This window comes from Hyperolius riggenbachi, chromosome 6, assembly GCF_040937935.1.
Source record: "Hyperolius riggenbachi isolate aHypRig1 chromosome 6, aHypRig1.pri, whole genome shotgun sequence".
Taxonomy (NCBI): Eukaryota; Metazoa; Chordata; class Amphibia; order Anura; family Hyperoliidae; genus Hyperolius; species Hyperolius riggenbachi.
In genome coordinates this window covers 360,474,804-360,497,564 of record NC_090651.1, presented here as the reverse complement: position 1 = coordinate 360,497,564, position 22,761 = coordinate 360,474,804, and the positions used below count along the sequence as shown (strand labels likewise).

General features: G+C 48.7%; 1 protein-coding gene across 6 annotated transcripts in view; it reads right to left on the bottom strand.

Moving 5' to 3' along the window:
• The window catches only part of VWA5B1 (von Willebrand factor A domain containing 5B1), a 363,216-nt gene that overhangs the window by 5,633 nt on the left and 334,822 nt on the right, over positions 1-22,761 (bottom strand). For 4 of the 6 annotated variants that reach the window (XM_068241754.1, XM_068241755.1, XM_068241756.1 and 1 more), the window contains 6 exons: positions 19,388-19,525; positions 18,961-19,089; positions 15,434-15,508; positions 14,665-14,734; positions 14,465-14,582; positions 10,657-13,424 (listed from right to left, as the gene is read on the bottom strand). In XM_068241754.1, the coding sequence (XP_068097855.1) occupies positions 12,705-13,424; positions 14,465-14,582; positions 14,665-14,734; positions 15,434-15,508; positions 18,961-19,089; positions 19,388-19,525 (1,250 nt within the window). In that variant the 3' untranslated portion in view covers positions 10,657-12,704. Of the gene's footprint in view, positions 1-2,722; positions 2,808-10,655; positions 13,425-14,464; positions 14,583-14,664; positions 14,735-15,433; positions 15,509-18,960; positions 19,090-19,387; positions 19,526-22,761 lie in introns of those variants that run through there. The other 2 variants (XM_068241760.1, XM_068241758.1) reach the window with 2 other exon arrangements.

The following is a 22,761-nucleotide window of genomic DNA, read 5'->3' as shown; positions in this document are numbered from 1 at the left end:
ACAGTGGCACTCTCTCCACCCTCTGCCCGGTGACCAGTGGTGACAGCGGCACTCTCTCCACCCTCTGCCCGGTGATCAGTGGTGACAGTGGCAATCCCTCCACCCTCTGCCCGGTGATCAGTGGTGACAGTTGCACTCTCTACACCCTCTTCCCGGTGATCAGTGGTGACAGCGGCACTCTCTCCACCCTCTGCCCGGTGATCAGTGGTGACAGTGGCACTCTCTACACCCTCTTCCCGGTGATCAGTGGTGACAGCGGCACTCTCTCCACCCTCTGCCCGGTGATCAGTGGTGACAGTGGCACTCTCTCCACCCTCTGCCCGGTGATCAGTGGTGACAGTGGCACTCTCTCCAGGCTCTGCCCGGTGACCAGTGGCACTCTCTCCACCCTCTGCCCAGTGACCAGTGGTGACAGTGGCACTCTCTCCACCCTCTGCCCAGTGACCAGTGGTGACAGTGGCACTCTCCCCACCCTCTGCCCGGGATCAGTGGTGACAATGGCACTCTCCCCACCCTCTGCCCGGGGATCAGTGGTGACAGTGGCACTCTCTCCACCCTCTGTCCAGCGATCAGTGGTGACAGTGGCACTCTCTCCACCCTCTTCCCAGTGGTGACAGTGGCACTCTCTCCACCCTCTGCTCGGTGATCAGTGGTGACAGTGGCACTCACTCCACCCTCTGCCCAGTGATCAGTGGTGACATGGGCACTCTCTCCACCCTCTGCCCGGTGATCAGTGGTGACAGTGGCAATCTCTCCACCCTCTGCACGGTGATCAGTGGTGACAGTGGCACTCTCTCCACCCTCTGCTCGGTGATCAGTGGTGACAGTGGCACTCACTCCCCCCTCTGCCCAGTGGTGACAGTGGCACTCTCTCCACCCTCTTCCCAGTGGTGACAGTGGCACTCTCTCCACCTTCTGCCCGGTGACCAGTGGTGACAGTGGCACTCTCTCCACCCTCTGCCTGGTGATCAGTGGTGACAGTGGCACTCACTCCACCCTCTGCCCGGTGATCAGTGGTGACAGTGGCACTCTCTCCACCCTCTGCCCGGTGATCAGTGGTGACAGTGGCACTCACTCCACCCTCTGCCCGGTGATCAGTGGTGACAGTGGTACTCTCTCCACCCTCTGCCCGGTGATCAGTGGTGACAGTGGCACTCTCTCCACCCTCTTCCCGGTGATCAGTGGTGACAGTGGCACTCTCTCCACCCACTGTCCGGTGATCAGTGGTGACAGTGGCACTCTCTCCACCCTCTGCCCGGTGATCAGTGGTGACAGTTGCACTCTCTCCACCCTCTGCCCGGTGAACAGTGGCACTCTCCACCCTCTGCGCGGTGATCAGTGGTGACAGTGGCACTTTCTCCAACCTCTGTCCGGTGATCAGTGGTGACAGTTGCACTCTCTCCACCCTCTGCCCGGTGAACAGTGGTGACAGTGGCACTCTCTCCACCCTCTGCCTGGTGACCAGTGGTGACAGTGGCACTCTCTCCACGCTGATCAGTGGTGACAGTGTCACTCTCTCCACCCTCTTCCCGGTGATCAGTGGTGACAGTGGCACTCTCCACCCTCTGCCCGGTGATCAGTGGTGACAGTGGCACTCTCCACCCTCTGCCCGGTGATCAGTGGTGACAGTGGCACTCTCTCCAACCTCTGTTCGGTGATCAGTGGTGACAGTTGCACTTTCTCCACCCTCTGCCTGGTGAACAGTGGTGACAGTGGCACTCTCTCCACCCTCTGTCCGGTGATCAGTGGTGACAGTGGCACTCTCTCCACCCTCTGCCCGGTGACCAGTGGTGACAGTGGCACTCTCTCCACGGTGATCAGTGGTGACAGTGTCACTCTCTCCACCCTCTGCCCGGTGATCAGTGGTGACAGTGGCACTCTCCACCCTCTGCCCGGTGATCAGTGGTGACAGTGGCACTCTCTCCAACCTCTGTCCGGTGATCAGTGGTGACAGTTGCACTCTCTCCACCCTCTGCCCGGTGAACAGTGGTGACAGTGGCACTCTCTCCACCCTCTGTCCGGTGATCAGTGGTGACAGTGGCACTCTCTCCACCCTCTGTCTGGTGATCAGTGGTGACAGTTGCACTCTCCACCCTCTGTCCGGTGATCAGTGGTGACAGTGGCACTCTCCCCACCATCTGCCCGGTGATCAGTGGTGACAGTTGCACTCTCCACCCTCTGTCCGGTGATCAGTGGTGACAGTGGCACTCTCTCCTCCCTCTGCCTGGTGGTCAGTAGTGACAGTGGCACTTTCTCCACCCTCTGCCCGGTGATCAGTGGTGACAGTGGCACTCTCTCCACCCTCTGCCCGGTGATCAGTAGTGACAGTGGCACTCTCTCCACTCTCTGCCCCGTGACCAGTGGTGACAGTGGCACTCTTCCCACCCTCTGCCCGGTGACCAGTGGTGACAGTGGCACTCTCCCCACCATCTGCCCGGTGATCAGCGGTGACAGTGGCACTCTCCCCACCATCTGCCCGGTGATCAGTAGTGACAGTGGCACTTTCTCCACCCTCTGCCCGGTGACCAGTGGTGACAGTGGCACTCTCTCCTCCCTCTGCCTGGTGATCAGAAGTGACAGTGGCACTTTCTCCACCCTCTGCCCGGTGATCAGTGGTGACAGTGGCACTCTCTCCTCCCTCTTCCCCGGTGATCAGTGGTGACAGTGGCACTCTCTCCACCCTCTGCCCGGTGACCAGTGGTGTCAGTGGCACTCTCTCTACCTGTTATCCGGTGATCGACTGTGTGTCACTAATTCCAGATCATTTTTTCTCTTCCTCCATCAGTCTTGCTGAATCCTCTTAGCGTCTGTGAATAATGAGATTACACAACACTTGTTACTCATTCACAGAGCCGTGCCAGCCACCCCCTCCCCCATGGCTCCTCGCCCTGCGCCCGCTATAGTCAGGAGGAAGGGAGGCTTAAAATGGATGTTCTGGAATAAGAAGAAATAAGCAGGCAGCACGCCATGTACACGATACCAATTTATGTATTTTATATAATTTATATATGCATCACATACGCAATGTTATGTTGTGCGCTGCCTCCTACTCCCGTCCGTCACACAGGGGGAAAACGAGCAGCAAAGCTTCAGATAAAACTGTGCTTTAAAGTTCTATTTTACTTACCTGTGGCTCCTTCTAGCCCCCGAAGCCCTTGATTTCCTCCTGTTGCGCTCTGTTCATCTGTGACTCGTTGTCTGTGAGGAAACTAGTGTGGGGAGCTACTGCTGCGCATGCGCAGTCCTGGCCATGCGCGCTCCTGTAGCCAGAAGCGTTCAGCGCATACGCAGACTTAGCTGCTTAACAGAGAGCATTGGGAGGAAACCGAGGTACCTGTAAGGCATCATAGGAAACCAAGGTACCTGTAAGGCATCATAGGAAACTGAGGTACCTGTAAGGCATCATAGGGAACCGAGGTACCTGTAAGGCATCATACAAAACTGAGGTACCTGTAAGGCATCATAGGGAACCGAGGTATCTGTAAGGCATCATAGGGAACCGAGGTACCTGTAAATCATCATAGGGAACCGAGGTACCTGTAGGGCAACATAGGGAACCGAGGTACCTGTAAATCATCATAGGGAACCGAGGTACCTGTAGGGCAACATAGGGAACCGAGGTACCTGTAAGGCAACATAGGGAACCGAGGTTCCTGTAAGGCATCATAGGGAACCGAGGTACCTGTAAGGCATCATAGGAAACTGAGGTTCCTGTAAGGCATCAGAGGGAACCGAGGTACCTGTAAGGCATCATAGGGAACTGAGGTTCCTGTAAGGCATCATAGGGAACCGAGGTACCTGTAAGGCATCTTAGGGAACAGAGGTACCTGTAAGGCATCATAGGAAACGGAGGTACTTGTAAGGCATCATAGGGAACCGAGGTACCTGTAAGGCATCATAGGGAACTGAGGTACTTGTAGGGCAACATAGGGAACCGAGGTACCTGTAAGGCATCATAGGGAACTGAGGTTCCTGTAAGGCATCATAGGGAACCGAGGTACCTGTAAGGCATCATAGGGAACCGAGGTACCTGTAAGGCATCATAGGGAACCGAGGTTCCTGTAAGGCATCATAGGGAACCGAGGTACCTGTAAGGCATCATAGGGAACCGAGGTACCTGTAAGGCATCATAGGAAACCGAGGTACCTGTAAGGCATCATAGGGAACCGAGGTACCTGTAAGGCATCATAGGAAACCGAGGTACCTGTAGGGCATCATAGAAAACTGAGGTTCCTGTAAGGCATCATAGGGAACCGAGGTACCTGTAAGGCATCATAGGAAACTGAGGTTCCTGTAAGGCATCAGAGGGAACCGAGGTACCTGTAAGGCATCATAGGGAACCGAGGTTCCTGCAAGGCATCATAGAAAACTGAGGTTCCTGTAAGGCATCATAGGGAACCGAGGTACCTGTAAGGCATCATAGGAAACTGAGGTACCTGTAAGGCATCATAGGAAACCGAGGTTCCTGTAAGGCATCATAGGAAACCGAGGTACCTGTAAGGCATCATAGAAAACTGAGGTTCCTGTAAGGCATCATAGGGAACCGAGGTTCCTGTAAGGCATCATAGAAAACTGAGGTACCTGTAAGGCATCATAGGGAACCGAGGTACCTGTAAGGCATCATAGGGAACCGAGGTACCTGTAAGGCATCATGGGGAACCGAGGTACCTGTAAGGCATCATAGGGAACCGAGGTACCTGTAAGGCATCATAGGGAACCGAGGTACCTGTAAGGCATCATAGGAAACCGAGGTACCTGTAAGGCATCATAGGAAACCGAGGTACCTGTAAGGCATCATAGGGAACCAAGGTACCTGTAAGGCATCATAGGAAACCGAGGTACCTGTAAGGCATCATAGGGAACCGAGGTACTTGTAAGGCATCATAGGGAACCGAGGTACCTGTAAAGCATCATAGGAAACCGAGGTACCTGTAAGGCATCATAGGGAACCGAGGTTCCTGTAAGGCATCATAGGGAACCGAGGTACCTGTAAGGCATCATAGGGAACCGAGGTTCCTGTAAGGCATCATAGGAAACCGAGGTACCTGTAAGGCATCATAGGGAACCGAGGTACCTGTAAGGCATCATAGGAAACCGAGGTTCCTGTAAGGCATCATAGGGAACCGAGGTTCCTGTAAGGCATCATAGGAAACCGAGGTTCCTGTAAGGCATCATAGGAAACCGAGGTACCTGTAAGGCATCATAGGGAACCGAGGTTCCTGTAAGGCATCATAGGAAACCGAGGTTCCTGTAAGGCATTATAGGAAACCGAGGTACTTGTAAGGCATCATAGGGAACCGAGGTTCCTGTAAGGCATCAGAGGGAACCGAGGTACCTGTAAGGCATCAATAGTTCAAAATAGCACTTTTTTCCCCCGTGACAGGTACACTTCCGCTTGAAAAAATAATCCAATTATCCTATAACTACACTTTGGTTCTGTTCACACAGCCGGCTATGAGTGGCTCTTTTCGTCGATGTCAATCGTTTTTCTGCTATTGTTTGGCATCATTTCGCATTGGTTCGTCATTGTGTTTTGTGCCCCTAGGGCAGGGGTGTCAAGCTCAATCATGTAAGGGGGAAAAAAAATCTAAAACCTAGTCTAAGTCGTGGGCCAAATTGTTTATTAAAATGTAACAATTATTGCTTAGTCTCAAACTATGTGGCGTAACTATAGAAAACATGGAAGGCTAGCTCCCCGTGTACATGTAATTAGGGCGCCAGGAAATTTGGGCACATGGCAAAGTGGAAAAACGTCTCACCCTGCTCCTGCGAAAGTCCCAGTGGCATTCATTACTATTCCTCCTCCAGGCCACTGTGTAATCGGGGGTAAGAGTGAAGTAGTAGGGTCACTGCTCAACTTAGGGTCAGGACAGTGCTGGGACCAGGAGGGAAGGTCCAATACAAGTAGCAAAAATCTTTATTGTGGGCGTATCCATAAAATCACCAACAATCAAGATAAGCTGACCTGTTTTGGACCAATGTGGTCCTTAATCATAGCTCATTAAGGGATAAGCTGTAATTTGACTTCCAGCTATTGCTGGCGGACGAATTACGCTGCTTTTATCATAATTTGGGCTCCATCCCAAATTACTGTCTGAGCACCACTATAGCTGTATTTCACATTATGGCCTATGGCGGCGCGTGGTGCATCCAAATTTCATACCCCATTTTTGTCTATCTCGAGCTTCCCCTCCTCCACACCCCTCTGTAGCAGTTTAATATTGATCTGAAATGTGGCCCAAGGCAAGATGCTAGCCTTCCATTTCCCATAGTTTTTTTGGTAAGTTGAGGGGGACGGGGGGCAGCCAGCCACACAAAGGGGGGTTGGATCCCCAGAGGGAGCCCCATTTTCAGGTTTCTGGTTTCTGTCTCGGAAGAGCCGTGAGAAAAGAGAACGCAATCGCAATCGGGTTCCTGCACCGATTGTCATTGCGTTGCCAGATCAGAATCTTATGTCTGTGGGATACCTGCAGCCCAGCTTGGGGTCTCTACTTGCTCTCAGCAGAGAAATAGCTCAGTAACCTAAAGTGCAGGATGGCTCTGTTGACTTGTTAATTAGCATATGACTGGGATCTGGGCCTTAGCAGAGGTGTCAGAGTTTGTCTGAGCTGATCTCATGTTAATTAAAACACCAAAAGTCCTTTCCTTCAGAGGAAGCTCCCCCAGCCAGGGCTCAGACTTGCCGGAGCCTGGGAGCCAGTTTAGAAGTACATGGAGTTTATGATTTTTAGCATGTTTAAGGAATACCGTTCATAGGAGAGATGTGAAAGTTATCTCATTCTGCTGGTCCGGATCTGGTGAATATTTTGGTATTAAATTGAGGCCACTGACATACCCAGAACCCGAGGTATTCCGCTACTTTGTAACCAGCCATGCAAAAACACCCAAGTTTGATGTCATATGAACTGTCATATTCTGAGGAACATGAATCTGTGACCGTTAAGTGTGTGCGGGTAGCGTAAGCCGAGATATGGAAAATGTCATATTTGGTGCTCACCAGGCACCCACCCAAGGAGTTAACCGCACCCTGTCCAGCCCTTGGGCTGGACCTGAGACTCCACCCAAAGATAGGGATCAGTCAAAAGTGGTTGCGAGGGACTCCTCCCTCATTCCTCCAAATTCCATCTTCATGGGAGCATGCTGCCACTCTGAGGAACAGTGGTGGCCAACTTATCTGAACTTTGCTCCTGAACTGAACTGAACGGAAACCAAGAACTTTACAAGTTTTCCCAGAAGGACATATTTCCATGAACCTAAGTATTTTCTCCCTTTTATTTTTTATACTGTCTTATCATTTGTCTCTATAATTGTTGATTTTAACGATTTTCTGTATATATTAATTATTATTATTGCATATTTAATAAACAATGCTAACGTCATTTGTTTATTCAGCTACCCTGCTATTCAGCCGCACAAACTAAACCCTGACTTCTGAAGAGTCGCTACTATTGTTGCTAGCTAGACAGAATAGAGTGTGTTTAACCGTTTTATTTGCAGGTCTAGTATCAGCCAGTCAGTGGGCTCCTCTGTCCCATGGTAACAGAGGTGGTGGCAGTTATACCCTGAAATAGTGTGTAAATTGTATTACCGTAACTCACAGGCTCCCTTCTAGTCGGTCTGCTGCCAAAATTCCAGCGGTTTCTGCGCACCGATTGCGACCACAGATTGCATGGTCTGTGTGCTGAAACCGATTGGAAGGCATTTTGCGGTCCAGCCACTAGGGGCCCTGTGACAGTTTCGTGGGTTGTTGCTGCACCCTGGCTAAAACTAACAATGATTCAACCAGAAACACCGTCACCAGGGTGCTCCTCTAGATGGGAAAAGGCTGTATGTCGTTCTTACTGATTATAATGGTGCATATTTATAGCTCTGGAGGGCCACATAAAATGGCAAGGAGGGCCACATCCGGCCTATGGACCTTGTGTTTAACACCTGTGTCCTGGGGGATACAGAATCACGAACGCAACCAACTCTAGAAGCTACATGCAGCATCTTGGAAAAATTAGATTGACTGTGGCACTTGAGCAATTGACGGTAAACGCATTGAGATGACTGCTTCCATTCATCTCAGTCTGGGACTTGGTAAAAGATGAGGACTGATGTCTGTCTGAACCAGCCCACTTAACCATTTCTGCCGCCTGGACGTGATCCTCACGTCCAGGCGGCTGCTCTGCTGCGGTGCCGCGCTTCGGCGCGCTCCCGCGCGCGGTTGCGAGCGCGCCCCCCGTGTTGTCCCCCGGTAGCCCTGGGATCAGTGAATGGGAACATGGTTCCCGATCACCGATCCGTGTCCCCAGCAGAAAAACCGAAGCGCTCTTACTAAAGGCTTCAGTCTTTCTGCAAAAAAAGTTTCCCCGTCCTCCTTGTGCTTCTGGTGATCGAGAAGCACAAGTAGGAAAAAATAAACTCAAGGTGGCCATCTTGTGGCCGAATAGTAAAACTACATCTACATATTTTTTACATTACAATTTACACATATAATAACATTACAAATTAACTGTTTATTTCCCACACCAAAATATTACCCAAATAACATTTTTAATGGAAAAAAAAAATTACAATTAAAAAAACAAATACAAAACATAAATAGTTACCTAAGGGTCTGAACTTTTTAAATTTGCATTTGAAGGGGGTATACTATGAACATTTTTTAAATTATAAGCTTGTAAATAGCGATGGACGCAAAACGGAAAAAATGCACCTTTATTTCCAAATAAAATATTGGCGCCATACATTGTGACAGGGACAAAATTTAAATGGTGTCATAACCGAGACAAATGGGCAAATAAAATACATAGGTTTTAATTATGGTAGCGGATTATTTTAAAGCTATAATGGACGAAAACTGAGAAATAATGTTTTTTTCCCATTTTTTTCTTATTAAACCTGTTAAAATGCATTTATAAAAAAATTAATTCTTAGCAAAATCTACCCCCCAAAGAAAGCCTAATTAGTGGCGGAAAAAACAAGATATAGATCAATAAATTGTGTTAAGTAGTGATAAAGTTATTAGCGAATGAATGGGAGGTGAAAATTGCTCTGATGCATAAGGTGAAAAATCCCCGCGGGCTGAAATGGTTAAAGTCTTGAGTGTTGTCTATGTCACCATTGGGGAGATTCTACACTCACTTCCTATGATGGATGGTGCCAGAGAAGAAAGCAGGGAGAACTCGGTCGTCACCTGAGCATGAGTTGGGGGTAAGTCAACCAATGAGGTGCCTGCTGCAGTGTGTAGCGTCAGAGGAGGGGAGGACTCTCTGACTGTTGGTGATTTTCCTGTTTAAATAAAGTTTAAAGTACTAGCTCAGTCTCCCGAAGTCTGGCTTCCAGTGTGTAGCCCGCCCCCCTAGCGCAAGAGGTCTTCATCGGCGCTTCTCAAATTGGAGATAGAGATGGGCTTATGATCTTTTGTGCAAGGGGCGGGTACTTAAAACATTATTTTGCACAAAATAATATTACTAAAAAAATAAAAAAAATCCCTTGCTAATCAGAAACTCTGCACAAAGTGCTTGTGTGATTGGACGCACAAGAGGGCCCCAGAACTAACGCTTTCCCACCATCTCCAACAGATGAAATATTCCCATTCTGGGCGATATTTCACTGTAATCAGAGAAAAGTCACAGGGCTCTCGCCAGTTAAAGGAACGCATGGGCATCCCCGGCCCCTCCAGCAGCTTTATAATATTTCTCAGCATGGCGGCCGTTATGTAAAATGCTTATAGAGGGATGGGGGGGGGGGGGGGGGGGGGTAATCCAGCTCAGATGAAGTTTACATTCTAATTGTTTGCTAAGACAATCATCAGATGAGCGAATATTGTAAATTGAGAAGCTCTTCCGCGTGCGGCTGGTGATGTCAGAGCGCGATATTCCCCCTGCAGCAGCCAGTTATTTCATACAGAAAGCCCGGGGATTATCATCCTCCTGATTAAATTGTTTCCCAGTAATCCCCTGTAGCCCCTGTATGACTTCCTCCTCTCCCTTCCTGCCTGGCCGAATATCATCTGTCACATATCTCAGCTACAGTATCTATCTATGTATCTATCTTTTTACCCATCCATCTATGATTATCTATCTATCTATCTATCTATCTATCTATCTATCTATCTATCTATCTATCTGTCTGTCTGTCTGTCTGTCTGTCTGTCTGTCTGTCTGTCTGTCTGTCTATCTATCTATCTTTTTTTTATCTGTCTGTCTGTCTATATCTTTTTACCCAACCATCTATCATCTGTCTGTCTGTCTGTCTGCCTGCCTGCCTGTCTGCCTGCCTGTCTGTCTGTCTGTCTGCCTGTCTGTCTGCCTCTCTGTGTCTGTCTGTCTGTTTATCTAATCACCTATTGATATTCTCTCTCCATTTGTCAGGATATTCAATTCATGTTTTACAGTAAAGTTATTAAAGAATCATTTCTCTATTTGATTTTACAATAAGATATCATTTTGTACAATTGTTTTTTTGTTTTGTTTTTCCTTTGCGACCATTACATCAACGTGCTGTTTGAAATACAGAGTGTTCCCTTTTGCCTTTTTAACAGGTGGTCCCCCTTCCCCCCCACCCCCCAACCCAGCTCAGTTTCCATAATCCAGGTCTGTCCTAAGTTTGCTGTAAAGAAATAAAGAAGGAACAAATAAACATCACACAGAGGCCAGAAAATTATATTTAATAATAGAATCTCAAACACAAGAGCCCCCATCCCCATGCATAGACCAGATCCCACATTCCTGCAAGTGAAGTGCCCACCCCATTCCCATCCCCCGCAACACAGCACAGGGAGTAGCGCCCAGCTGGCTACATTCTCACGGGGTGGATGGGCAGACGAGGGCACGGCTGGGGTAGTACGGCCCACCCCTGGCACAAAGACTGGGTACCCCTCCGTCAGCCTCGGAAGAGACACACTCGCAAGGCTCACATACCAGCACACGTACACATACGCGCGCGCGCACACAAGGCTGGAAGACCACCACATATACACAGAGATGACGCTACATCACTAGAGACAGCAGAACGGACAACCATGACCACGACAGGGCAGAGAATCATGCGAAGAGCGCAAGCCAGCAGACCAACGCACGTAGAGAAATATCCATGCCTGGGGCCAAATTCATTGTTACCCACAGAGAAAACGATGCCTGGCACACTCATCGAGGCTAAGCCCAAACATGCAACCTTGCCTTGAATGCTGGCATCTATACCCACCCAAACCAAAAGTCTGCTGAAAGAATGGTTCCTTCCCATAATCCTCTTCTGCGGCTGCCTTGGTATCCTTTCCAAGTCAACCGATAAGGAATCTACCTTCCTCCTGTCCAGCCCACCCCTTCCATTTTCCTTCCAGTAGATCTGTCTTTGAATATTTCTGCTCTCTCTGAAGGTGCCCAAAATCTTCCTTCTATTTTTTATTTTTGAGGGGATAGGCGTGGCATGACTAACGTTGACTTTGTAACACTATACTGCTTGTAAAAATGAGGTCTTTTTGCTTGTAAACGAAACCTGACAAATTTTTCTAGCCGTCTTCGTACATTATAGTCCCCATAATTGTCCCTCTTTACTCTTGGACTTAAAACCATCAAGCAAGTTCTCATTGGAGTAGCCTCCTACTAGTTTACCACCTATGAGGGACATTTACAGTCTCGCATCAGAATGCCAGCAGTCAAAAAGACTTGTGGCTCATTCAGCGTAGTCAAAAGGAGTTTTTGAAGACCACCTATGACTATTCAAACTCTTTCATGTAGGGGTTTAGGAGATCAACACATTGGTATAATGAATGGCATTGCCAAATGTGTTCTATATACTCTTCTGGCATTGAATCACCAAAGACGATGCTTAGCTGTAAGACAGCTCTAAAAACGTCCATTTGACTGTGGTGTTTGAGTAAAATTGGACACTTCAGTACAGATGTAGACAGGACATCATGAATGACCAATTTACAGCATGTTCCTCCCCTTCTATCAGATTACACCTTGACTGCAGTGCCAGCTCATCTTCTTTTTCTTGTTCTATGCCAGCACCACAATCGTGCCTTCCCCGGTATCTTCATAGTGTCTAAAAATTATCAAGTCAGGTCTCCATGAGTAAAACTGGACTCACATACCACCAAGAAAGAAGAAATAGAGCTCTGGTGTGAGCAAGTTTTGAGAAGACACAATCCAACCATTAGAGGCCTGGACTTGCTAATATAGCCCCACCTAGGCTGGCTGAGAACTGTTACCTATCTGTCTGAATTTTGGGCCTGAAGAAACTCAATTGACGTGTTATGAACTTAAGCTGTGCCCTGGAATTCATCGTTCTGAACTTCTTCCTAAGATCAAGAAGTCAGGTGCATATTTTTATTTTCGCATGTTGAAGTTGTAGAAAGAGTGGAAGGTTGATTGGTTGATACAAGCAAGCATAAGAATCAACTATGCTCAATATTGATATTAATATTGAAGTGTGCCACTTCCACCGAAGTGACCCACAGGTTTTCTACAAACTATATATCTTATTCCTTCCTTTCAACCATCCTTATTGATATTTTGTTGTCCTGTTCTCCCCCCTTACTGGCAAGACATCCCACCAATCTCTCCTTATTTCTCAGCTACTCCTCCTGCTGGCTGCACAACACATTCAGCAATGACATGCAGAGACGTCACTTCGAACCCACCAACACCAAGAGAACTGATAAACATCTTCACAAAACAGCCATACCATATCACACATACGCTCTGTTGCTGCTACATGCTGCTGGGATTGTAGCACAGGACGTTAAACTGCAGGTTCTCGTCCCAGTGCCGAAGTAAGACAAAGAGCTGCTGTGCTGCGGACTTGACTGTGGCCAGAGTGCGGCCCTCTGGGACTCGCTGCTTGCCCAACCACCTGTCCGCCTTGGCGGCCAGTAACTCCCACTCTGTGAAGTAAGCAGCGGAGTTGTTCTCCAACCAGGCCAAGGCCACGGCAGTGGCCCATATCATGCTTTCCGGATGAAACTTGCGTTGTTCCTCGATGCTCTCCATCCACGACTGTACCTCTGTGCTGTCAGACTCTGACCCCAGACCGCTGTCTGTGTGAGTGGAGGTAGAGTCCTGTACACTGTCAGGAGAAGAGAATCGCCGAATAGGGAGGACTGGGAGGGACAGTTCATTCTCCGTCTTGGTAGATCGAGATGGACTGTCCAAAGCACTGCTCGATAAGTGTCGTGTTCGGGTTTGATTGCTCACATCCTCTCCGAACCCATTCACAGTAGTATGGTGGTCATCTTCTGGGGCCAGCAGCTGGCTGCTACTGGTGGTGAGGCTGGTCTCCTTTCGGGATGGAGAACCGTGAGATAAGGGGCTCAGAGCAGCACGGTGACTGCTAAATGGAGATGTCCACTTTAATTTGTCTATTGGTATGTTGGCAGCGTCGGCAAAGGCCTGGTTAAGCAGGAAGGCACCACACCCCAGCTGCAGAGAGACCTATGATGCAAATAGCATAATTACTTGGAGGTATTGCTCACAAACACAATGTATTATTACCAGTGGATAACTAAACTTGCCAAAATTTCCAGACACTGTCTATCATTTCCGAAGAATGGGTTTGTACAACTGGATAGCAATAACTGACAACTAATAGATAGGCTCAGGGGTATAAAAAACCAATTCCAATATTAAATATTAATGAATGGGTCATGTATAGCCCATCATTCATAAATCTACAACATAATTAATGATCAATGGTCTTTCATGGACTTTGAAAAACATCTTTCTGAGGATTTTTTCTATGGCAAAACCAATCACTCTACAGTACCACCAATTCACATAATTCTCTGCAACTTTAACAATGAGTTTGATGCACTTAAGACCAGTAAGGCATATAAACCAATACATAAGTTACAGCTGGATATTATCTCTTACTTAAAGAGACACTGAAGCAAAATTTTTTTTTTTATATAATGATTTGTATGTGTAGTACAGATAAGAAATAAAACATTAGGAGCAGAGACATAAGTCTAATATTGTTTCCAGTACAGGAAACAAAAGATTTACCAAACGTGCAAGACGGTGAGACAACAGAGAGTTTTGGCTCAGTTACTGCAGAGCATAATCTTTCCAAAATACTGGATGTGTTGAGATGAGAAAAAGGGTCCCCCTTAGATCTAGTTTTCTGGCCACTATTGCTCAGGCCCAGTACGGTCTGCATCTGTGCAGTACGCTCCTGGTGACGTCAGCGGTGGCGAGGGTGCAGCCGCGCAGGTGCAGTGGTTTTCCGACTTTAAAGTCGGAAATTCCAGAAGTGAACCGGAGGTGGGGCCGGAGCATCGGTGAGTGGCTGCGTGGGCACAGGACGTCTGCGCAGGTGTCTAAAGAGGAGCGGGCCCCGATGTGATTACCGACAAGCCCTTTTATTTGGCCTCTCTGCAACGTGTTGCTGTCATTGAGCTAAGATATTGTGTACAATGATTTGGTAAATCAATAAAATGATTTGTTTAAAGAAAAAGTTGATCTTTACAACTTACCAGAGGTAAATAGTCAGTGTTTTTCTCGTTGTCGCTCTCCTCACTGCCTTTCCCCGGAGATTTGATCATAAATCCCTTCGCAGCTCGGGTCAGGAGGCGGGTCTTGTTCAGAGACAATCTATAAAGAGACGCACGACAGTGAGGTCACCAGTGGTGGGCGGAGGCTGACATGTAACCAAACCACGGCGGATCATTCTCACCTTGCAGCGAAAAGGCTTTCTATGGATCTCTGGGAATGGGAGGAAGAGACAGATGGGCTGCGTGGAGCACCTACAAAACAAATGATAGCGGCCCTCAAACCTTTGACAACCCACAAATGATCTACAGACTCTGGTCACATGATCCTATGCTCTGCCCAACCAGGAGCATATCTGGGTAATATAGAGCCTATGGCAAATACTGAAATTGCCCCCCCCCCCCTCCCCAGGTCAGAGCCCCTTCCCTTCTTCTACGAACAGCATCCTTTCTCATGTACATGTGTAATGGTTGCCTGTGTTTTTTGGCTCGGGATATTACTGAAGTTACTTTTTTGGAAATATCTCTCCTTATTTCCTCTTTGTCCTCTTTTCTAACACTAAGCCAAGTGAGCCCTACCTACATAAATTAAGTAGCCATTTTCCCCAGATAACAGAATGAATCTGATCTGAGGTCTGAGTGACGGGGAGCCACAGGGGCAGGCATGGGGACACAGCACAGGGACAGGCATGGCAGCACTAGAGCAGGCATGGCACCCATGGTGCTATGGCGCCCATGTCATGAGCCATGCCTGCACCCCTCTAGATACGCCTCTGCTGCCAACCACTCTGAGAACCACAGGGGGGCAAATAAGGAACCAGGAAACACTGTGGATGCATTTTCCCAGGTCCAGATGAATAGTATTTGACAATGAGTTCTATGGTCACCTGAACACTGAAGATGGACCTTGGGATGACCATGATGGGCCGTATGTCTCTCCATCACGGTACTTACCTTGAGGAAAGCTGCAGCGTTCCCATCCAGAAGAAACGGGTGTTGTGCAAGGCGAGGTCGCCGTCTCATCCACGTCTGCAGTGAGATGACAACACAAAACATTAGACACGCCTTCCTGATTTATCTCCAAGCCAAATCCTCCCCTGCTCTCCAAACTCTGGATCAGGGGTGTCAAACTCATTCACGTAAGACGTAGACAGAGGCGCTAAGCTGATGACCTAGTCAGGCGAGTTTTTGCTCCATACCTATAGCCTGATGAAGTGGGTTTTACCAATGAAACGCGTTGCACTTTTTGGAGCATGTGAATAAATGTATTTGTTGAAAAAAAAACAATATCTTGTGTCTGCATTGGGGGGATAAGTCCACCACGAACCTGCCTGTTTTTAAACTTTTGAACTAATTTTTACACTACTGGCGCCTCTGTACCTCTGTACAATCATTCACGTAAGGGGTCAAAATGTAAAACATAGCCTAAGTCACGGGCCAAATTGTTTATTAAAGGGAAGGTCCGAGGTGACTAGAAAGTAAAAATCTACTTACCTGGGGCTTCCTCCAGCCCCTGGCAGCCGTCCTGTGCCCTCGCCGCAGTTCCGGTGGCTCCCGGTCCCCTCCGATGCAGACGCTGACCTCGCCAGGTCGGTATCTTACTGCGTTTCACCATGCGGCTCACTGAGTCGAGTTGTCGTCATCCGGACTGTACTGCACAGGCGCAGAACTACTGAGTCTGCGCAGTACAGTCCGGATGACTTCAGCACGACTCCGCGAACTGCGCAGTAGGCATTTTGTACTGGAGGGGACCCCGGGCCATCGGCGGGGAGCGGAGCTGTGGCCAGGGAACAGGGTGGCTGCAAGAGGTTGGAGGACGCCCCGGGTAACTAGATTTTTCCTTTTTAATCACCTCGGACTTTCCCTTTAAGATCTAACATTTATTGAACAATCTCAAACTATGTGATGTAACTATAGCGACCGTGGGGGCCAGCTCCTCCCCCTTCTGCAGAGTAGTGCAGCAGAGCAGTGTAATATTTATCTGGTCCAGTGCTGCTTCGGGTCTCCTCTGACACTTTCCTGACAGCTACACGCTCTATTGGGCACACACCAGGCTCCTGTGGCATGTCACGTCATCGGGAGCGTGCAGCTGCTAGGAAGAAAGGAAGAGTTATGTAGCGCTGGAGCAGGCAAACACCACACTGCTGCACTGTGCTACTCTGCTATGTGGGGAGATTGTGTCGGAGGGGGGAAGGCGTGTACGGATGGGTGAGCAGAACTTTCTTCTTCTTTTCGTGTCCAGTGGGTTATTTATGTACTCTGGCTCAAACTGACAAACTGACAATTTTCAGTCAAAAAACTGTCACCGGTGGGCTCTTGTAGACTGGTAGTCAGTGTGCTGTCTTTCTTTTGCTGCTTAAAATGGACATAAGAAGCTCTTAAGGGCCACATAAAATGTCAAGGAGGGCTGCATTCGGCCCGCGGGCCTTGTGTTTTACACCTGTGGCCAAGAAGGAACATTTATTTAGTACACACTACAGCAAGTGTCATTTGACCCTTGTTACCACTTTTCTAAATGATTGCATATAGCTGATAGAGGAGTTGTCTAGCAGACTGCATGACTCCCCTCCTCTACTTGTATTGTGTGGTATAATATGTAGACCAGAGACCATTTTACAGGATGTACAGGTGAAAAATTAGAATATCGTGCAAAAGTTCTTTTATTTATGTACCGTAATTCAATTTAACCTCCTTAGCGGTAACCCCGTGTGTGACACGGGGTAAGCCGCCGGAGGGTGCCGCTCAGGCCCTGCTGGGCCGATTTACTTCATTTTTTTTTTGCTGGACGCAGCTAGCACTTTGCTAGCTGCGCCAGCACCCCGATCGCCGCCGCGCGCCCGATCGCCGCTATCCGGTGCGGCGCGCGGCCCCCCCCCCCCAGACCCCGAGCGCTGCCTGGCCAATCAGTGCCAGGCAGCGCCGAGGGGTGGATCGGGTCTCCCAATGACGTCCCGACGTCGCTGACGTCGGTGACGTCATTCCGCCCCGTCGCCATGGCGACGGGGGAAGCCCTCCAGGAAATCCCGTTCTTTGAACGGGATTTCCTGATCGCCTATCGCCGGAGGCGATCGGCGGGGCTGGGGGGATGCCGCTGAGCAGCGGCTATCATGTAGCGAGCCCTCGGCTCGCTACATGATTTAAAAAAAAAATAATTAAAAAAAAACTGCTGCGCTGCCCCCTGGCGGTATTTTTCATACCGCCAAGGGGGTTAAAAGATAAAGATGTCGGCGCTATATAAATACTAAATAAAAATAATAATACAACTTATGAGAACCGCAAAATCTCAGCCCATTAGAATATTGTGAAAATGTTCAGTATTCCAGGCTCAAAATGTCAGACTCTAATCAGCTAATTCATCCAAAACACCCGCAAAGGGTTCTGGTTTCATATATGTTTCACCTTTTAACCTCCCTGGCGGTAAACCGCCACGGCTCAGGCCCTAGTGGGCCGATTTGCATACTTTTTTCTTTGTTACACGCAGCTAGCACTTTGCCGTGACGATTCGCCGCTACCCGCCACGATGCGCCACCCCCCCCCAGACCCCTTGCGCAGCCTGGCCAATCACCGCCAGGCAGCGCTAAGGGGTGAATCGGGACTCCCTCCGACACCATGGTGTGGATGACGTCAATGACGTCATCCCGATCGTCGCCATGGCGACGGGGGAAGTCAAACAGGAAATTCTGAGCGGAATTTCCTGTTTGCTCTGATCGCCGGAGGCGATCGGAAGGGGGGGGGGGGGGATGCCGCTGCACAGCGGCTATCATGTAGCTAGTGCTAGGCTAGCTACATGATTTAAAAAAAAAAATTACAGTGCTGCGCTGCCCCCTGTCGGTTTTAATAGACCGCCAGGGAGGTTAAGCTGAATTACTGAAATAAATGAACTTTTAGACCATATTCTAATTTTTTGAGTTTCCCCTGTATGTGCCCTTACTGTGCCTCGAGATCATATAGCTATGGTTTGGAAACCAGGAAAAAAATGACTCAGTAATTATAGCTGTGGATGTCCTTCAAGGAAAACATCTACACCTCCTTAAAAAAAAACAAATCGAAATTTGGTCTTACCTGGGCTTCCTCCAGCCCCCTATAGCCAGCGAGATCCCCCGGCGTACTCATGGCTCCTCACCTGGCCCCGCAGCGCCCCCGCCGCGCACGCTACGCATAATCGCACCAGCCAGCGGGAGAGTCCTGCACATGCATGGTTTAGTCTTACAGAACAGCGCATGTGCAGGACTCTCAAGCCGGCCGGCATGATGACGCGTAGCGGAGGCGCTCATGGACGACTTCAGGCCGAAGTTGCTGATTAATGAAGCCGCCAGCGGGATTAGGAGAAGAGCCAGGAGGATGCCGGGCACCTCGTGGGCTACCGAGGGCGGGAGGAAGCCCAAGTAAGTCACAATTGCGAATTTATGCAGAGCTCAGGGTCCCTTTAATTGTATAGTAGATACATAATTTGACATAACTACTTCCTGTGGTGATCTTACTGTAAAATCGATCATCTGTCGGTTCAGACACGCAGGTGGACTGGGAGCGCCCGAGACCGATGGAGAATCCTCGTAGGCGGCGGCTTCCAGAGCTTAAGCTTCGCTGGGATCCCTGCTTAAGGGCGGCACCTAGCAGGGAATGAGCGTATCCTCTTCAGTCAGGGGGAGGGGCCTCCAGACAAAGACAGGAAGAGAGAGAGAGGACCAGACGAGAGACGTACAGTTAACAGGACAGAAGGACGGGTGCGGGACAACAGTCGGGGCGGGGGGAAACAGGGGGGAGGAACTAAGATACAGAGGGAGGGGTCAACATAACACTCAGATGGCGCCAACATGGAACAGACATCAGACATGGAAGGGTGGGGACAGGTGAGCAGATGATTGGAGGAGAATACTGAGGGTGGAGGTTCTGGTACTGCGCCACTACCTGTGTTGGCGTATTCCACTACGCTGGGTAAGTACGAGTTGCTGCTGAGGTCCACAGGGACGAAGGCCGTGTACTTGCTGATGACGTTGCAGGCTTTGCTGGCATGGATGGCGTTTAGTTGGAACCTGCGACCAATTCCTGTGAGAAAACACACGGAGGGGAAACAGGTCACATCTCATTCTTTATACTGTGAGGCTGCATTTCCACAGGAATATTACATTACGCACATTTTCCGTATGCGCGTTATTTTATGCAAATTACATGAATTTAAGCATGCGTCTAGCATAATTAACTATCATTACGTTGGAAACGGATGGGTGGTGTGGAATAATGCAGCATGCTGGCATTTTTCCCCCTCAATTAAATACATGCGGAAAATCGCATACTGTGGAAAATAGTCTATGCGCTTGCATTGCTGTGTGGAAAAACACAAGGATTCGCAGCCTGACACTGCCCCACACCTCCTGTGGCACAGCAGTGGTCACTCAGTCTACTGTGATATGGCATTGGTCATTCCGTCTCCAACGTCATGGCGGCTGTCACACAACTTGCTTTGACTCAGCAGTGGTCAATGAACTTTGGGTGACACCTCAATTATTATTTCTGCCTCCAGTGCCACAAGAGTGGTCACTTAACCACCCGTGACACACCAGAGGTCATTCACTCTCCTGTGACGGTGGTTACTCTACCTACTAGTGCAAAATGTTACTGGTCACTCAATCTCCTATGACATGTCATATGCCACTCAATCTACTGTTACTAGCATACTGTAGTTCACTTAGCTTACTGTAACGTGGCAGTGGTCACTCAGCCCCTTGTGACATGTCAGTGGCCACCTTACATTCTGTAACTTGGCAGTGGTCAGTCAGCCCCCTGTGACACGGCAATGGTCACTCTATCTCCTCCTGTAACATGGCAGTGGTCACTCAGCCCCCTGTGACACGGCAATGGTCACTATCTCCTCCTGTGACATGGCTGGGGTCACTGGCCATGAGGAGGCGCTACCACAAAAAGTGGAATGGCAGGAGAGTCCTGCTCTGCAGTATAACGTCATCACCAGAAGCCTGATCCACCGATCTCTGGGGAGAAATACTTACAATGAAATATCTATTGATATAAAGAAGCTGATATGATGACAGCAGCCCCCACCCCCTCCCCGGATAAAATGGGTCTTTTCTGTTATTTAGGATTCCGTAGGATTCTCTCCACCCTGCTGTACGGGGGAAGGTGAGGGTTGTGTCTAGTTGTCAGAGGCTGTCTGTTAGCGCTTCGTGTATGAATATTTCATGGCCAGACCTCCTGTTACCTCCCATTCACCAGCGGCTTATTAATGCCAGTGCCAGGGAGACCAGCCAGAGGTCATACGAGGGCACGCGGCTGCCATGCTAGGGCTTCAATCCGCTGTAGCACTGGGGGGGGGACTAATATGGCTGCTCTGCCATCCATCCCTCCAATAAGCTGATAACGCCATCGGAATACAGAGAGATGCGAGAGGCAGGGAACGCACGGGGCTTCCTTCTCCCTCATCACTCTCATTTATTATTGAGTCTTCCTCTAAAAATAGGAATCATTCTTAAACATTTTAACCAGGAAGCTATTATTCAATACTGCAATGGATGTGTGGTGTTTGTGATGAGCTCCACCTAGTGGTCTGTCTGGCAAGCTTTGTGAGGACAATGAGTTGCTTTGTTTTACTGCTGTCAGCTCCATTTTTTTAAAATATCTTTTTTTAGAACACTCCCTGCGATTTTGTAATTTTCAAAACAATGAGCGGCACATGCGCAGAATGCTCCTGCGGCTGGAGGGTGATCATGGCATGCAAATGGAGCCACGCATGTGCCACGACCCACGTTAAGGAGGCGGCCGCGGGAGAATGGAGGAGACTCAGAGGACCTCATGGATAACAGGGGGCTGGAAGAAGCCTCAGATAAGTAAAAGGCTATAGGTTTAACCCCAATTCAGATGCCTGTAACGAGCGGTGGGGATACGACCACCGCCGTCCCCGCCGCTCAGCTCAGACTGGCCTGTCACCGGCGCACAGCGTCAGAGCTATGGCCAGCGGTGAGACCTTTACGCGTCTCAGCGACACGTCAGCTGACCTGCGGGTCGGCTGACGTCACAGGGAGCACTCCTCGCCCCTGATTGGCCGGGCTGGCGGGGGCGTGCCTGGGAGTCCCCTGCCAGCATAAAGACAGCGAGCTGCCAGACCTTAGATAGATCCGGTGTGCTTTGATCCGGGAGGAAACCGGGGATTTCACACAGAGATAGGAATTGTTTGATAGCTTTAATTGATATTATTGTCTTTATGTGTATGAACCTTGCCTGAACTCTCGACTATCCTTTTGCCTTGTGATTCTGTGCTTCTGCCCATCTGATCTTGTTGCCGACTTTTGCCTGAACTCCACTTTGATTCTGCCTGCCGATTCTGTACCTTGTCTGCCCATCTGTTGCCTACCTGATCTGTCTGACTATTCTCTCTCACCAGTGGGCCCTCGCCACTGGTGAGGTTACCACTGCGGTTCTATCTGTAACCTCCATCGCCACTGGTGAGGTTACCACTGAGGATCTATCTGAAAATTACTGTTTGCACCAATCACTACACTTTGTGCAATAAAGCTTGTGTCTTTGTCACGTCTTACATGCCATTGCTAACTATTTCTGTATTATTGGTGATTCTGCAGATCACCATATAATCAGATATAGTATCTGTTTTATTGGTGATACTGCAGATCACCACATAATCGGAGACCTGATATCCTGCTGACACGATTGTTACAATGCCCTTTAAAGAGACACTGAAACGAAAAAAAAAATTATGATATAATGAATTGGTTGTGTAGTACAGCTAAGAAATAAAGCATTAGAAGCAGAGACATAAGTCTAATATTTGTTTCCAGTACAGGAAGAGTTAAGAAACTCCAGTTGTTATATATGCAAATAGCCATTGAGCTCTGCATGGAGAGCTCTGACTTCTGATTAGGTTATCTCAGCTGTACTGTGTTTTTCTTTTGCAGAAAATGGTTCAGGACAGGTCAAAGGTTCACTGCCTGTTCTGCAAAAACTTTTAGAATGCTGAGTAATGCGTAAACTGCAAGTATTAGAGAATAATGCAACGTTATAAAAAAAAAGCTGTATAACTGAAAATAAAAATATGAGAATATTTTTTTTGCTACCAATGTTCTAGTAAATACACCTACTACACAACCAATTCATGATATCATAATTTTTTTTTTCGCTTCAGTGTCTCTTTAAATTGTACCTGAAGTGACATGTGACACGATGAGATAAACATATACACATGTAGTACTAGCCCTACTAAGAAATTATGTGACGTCCCTTTCTGTTTTCCAGTACAGGAAAAGTTATAATTCTTG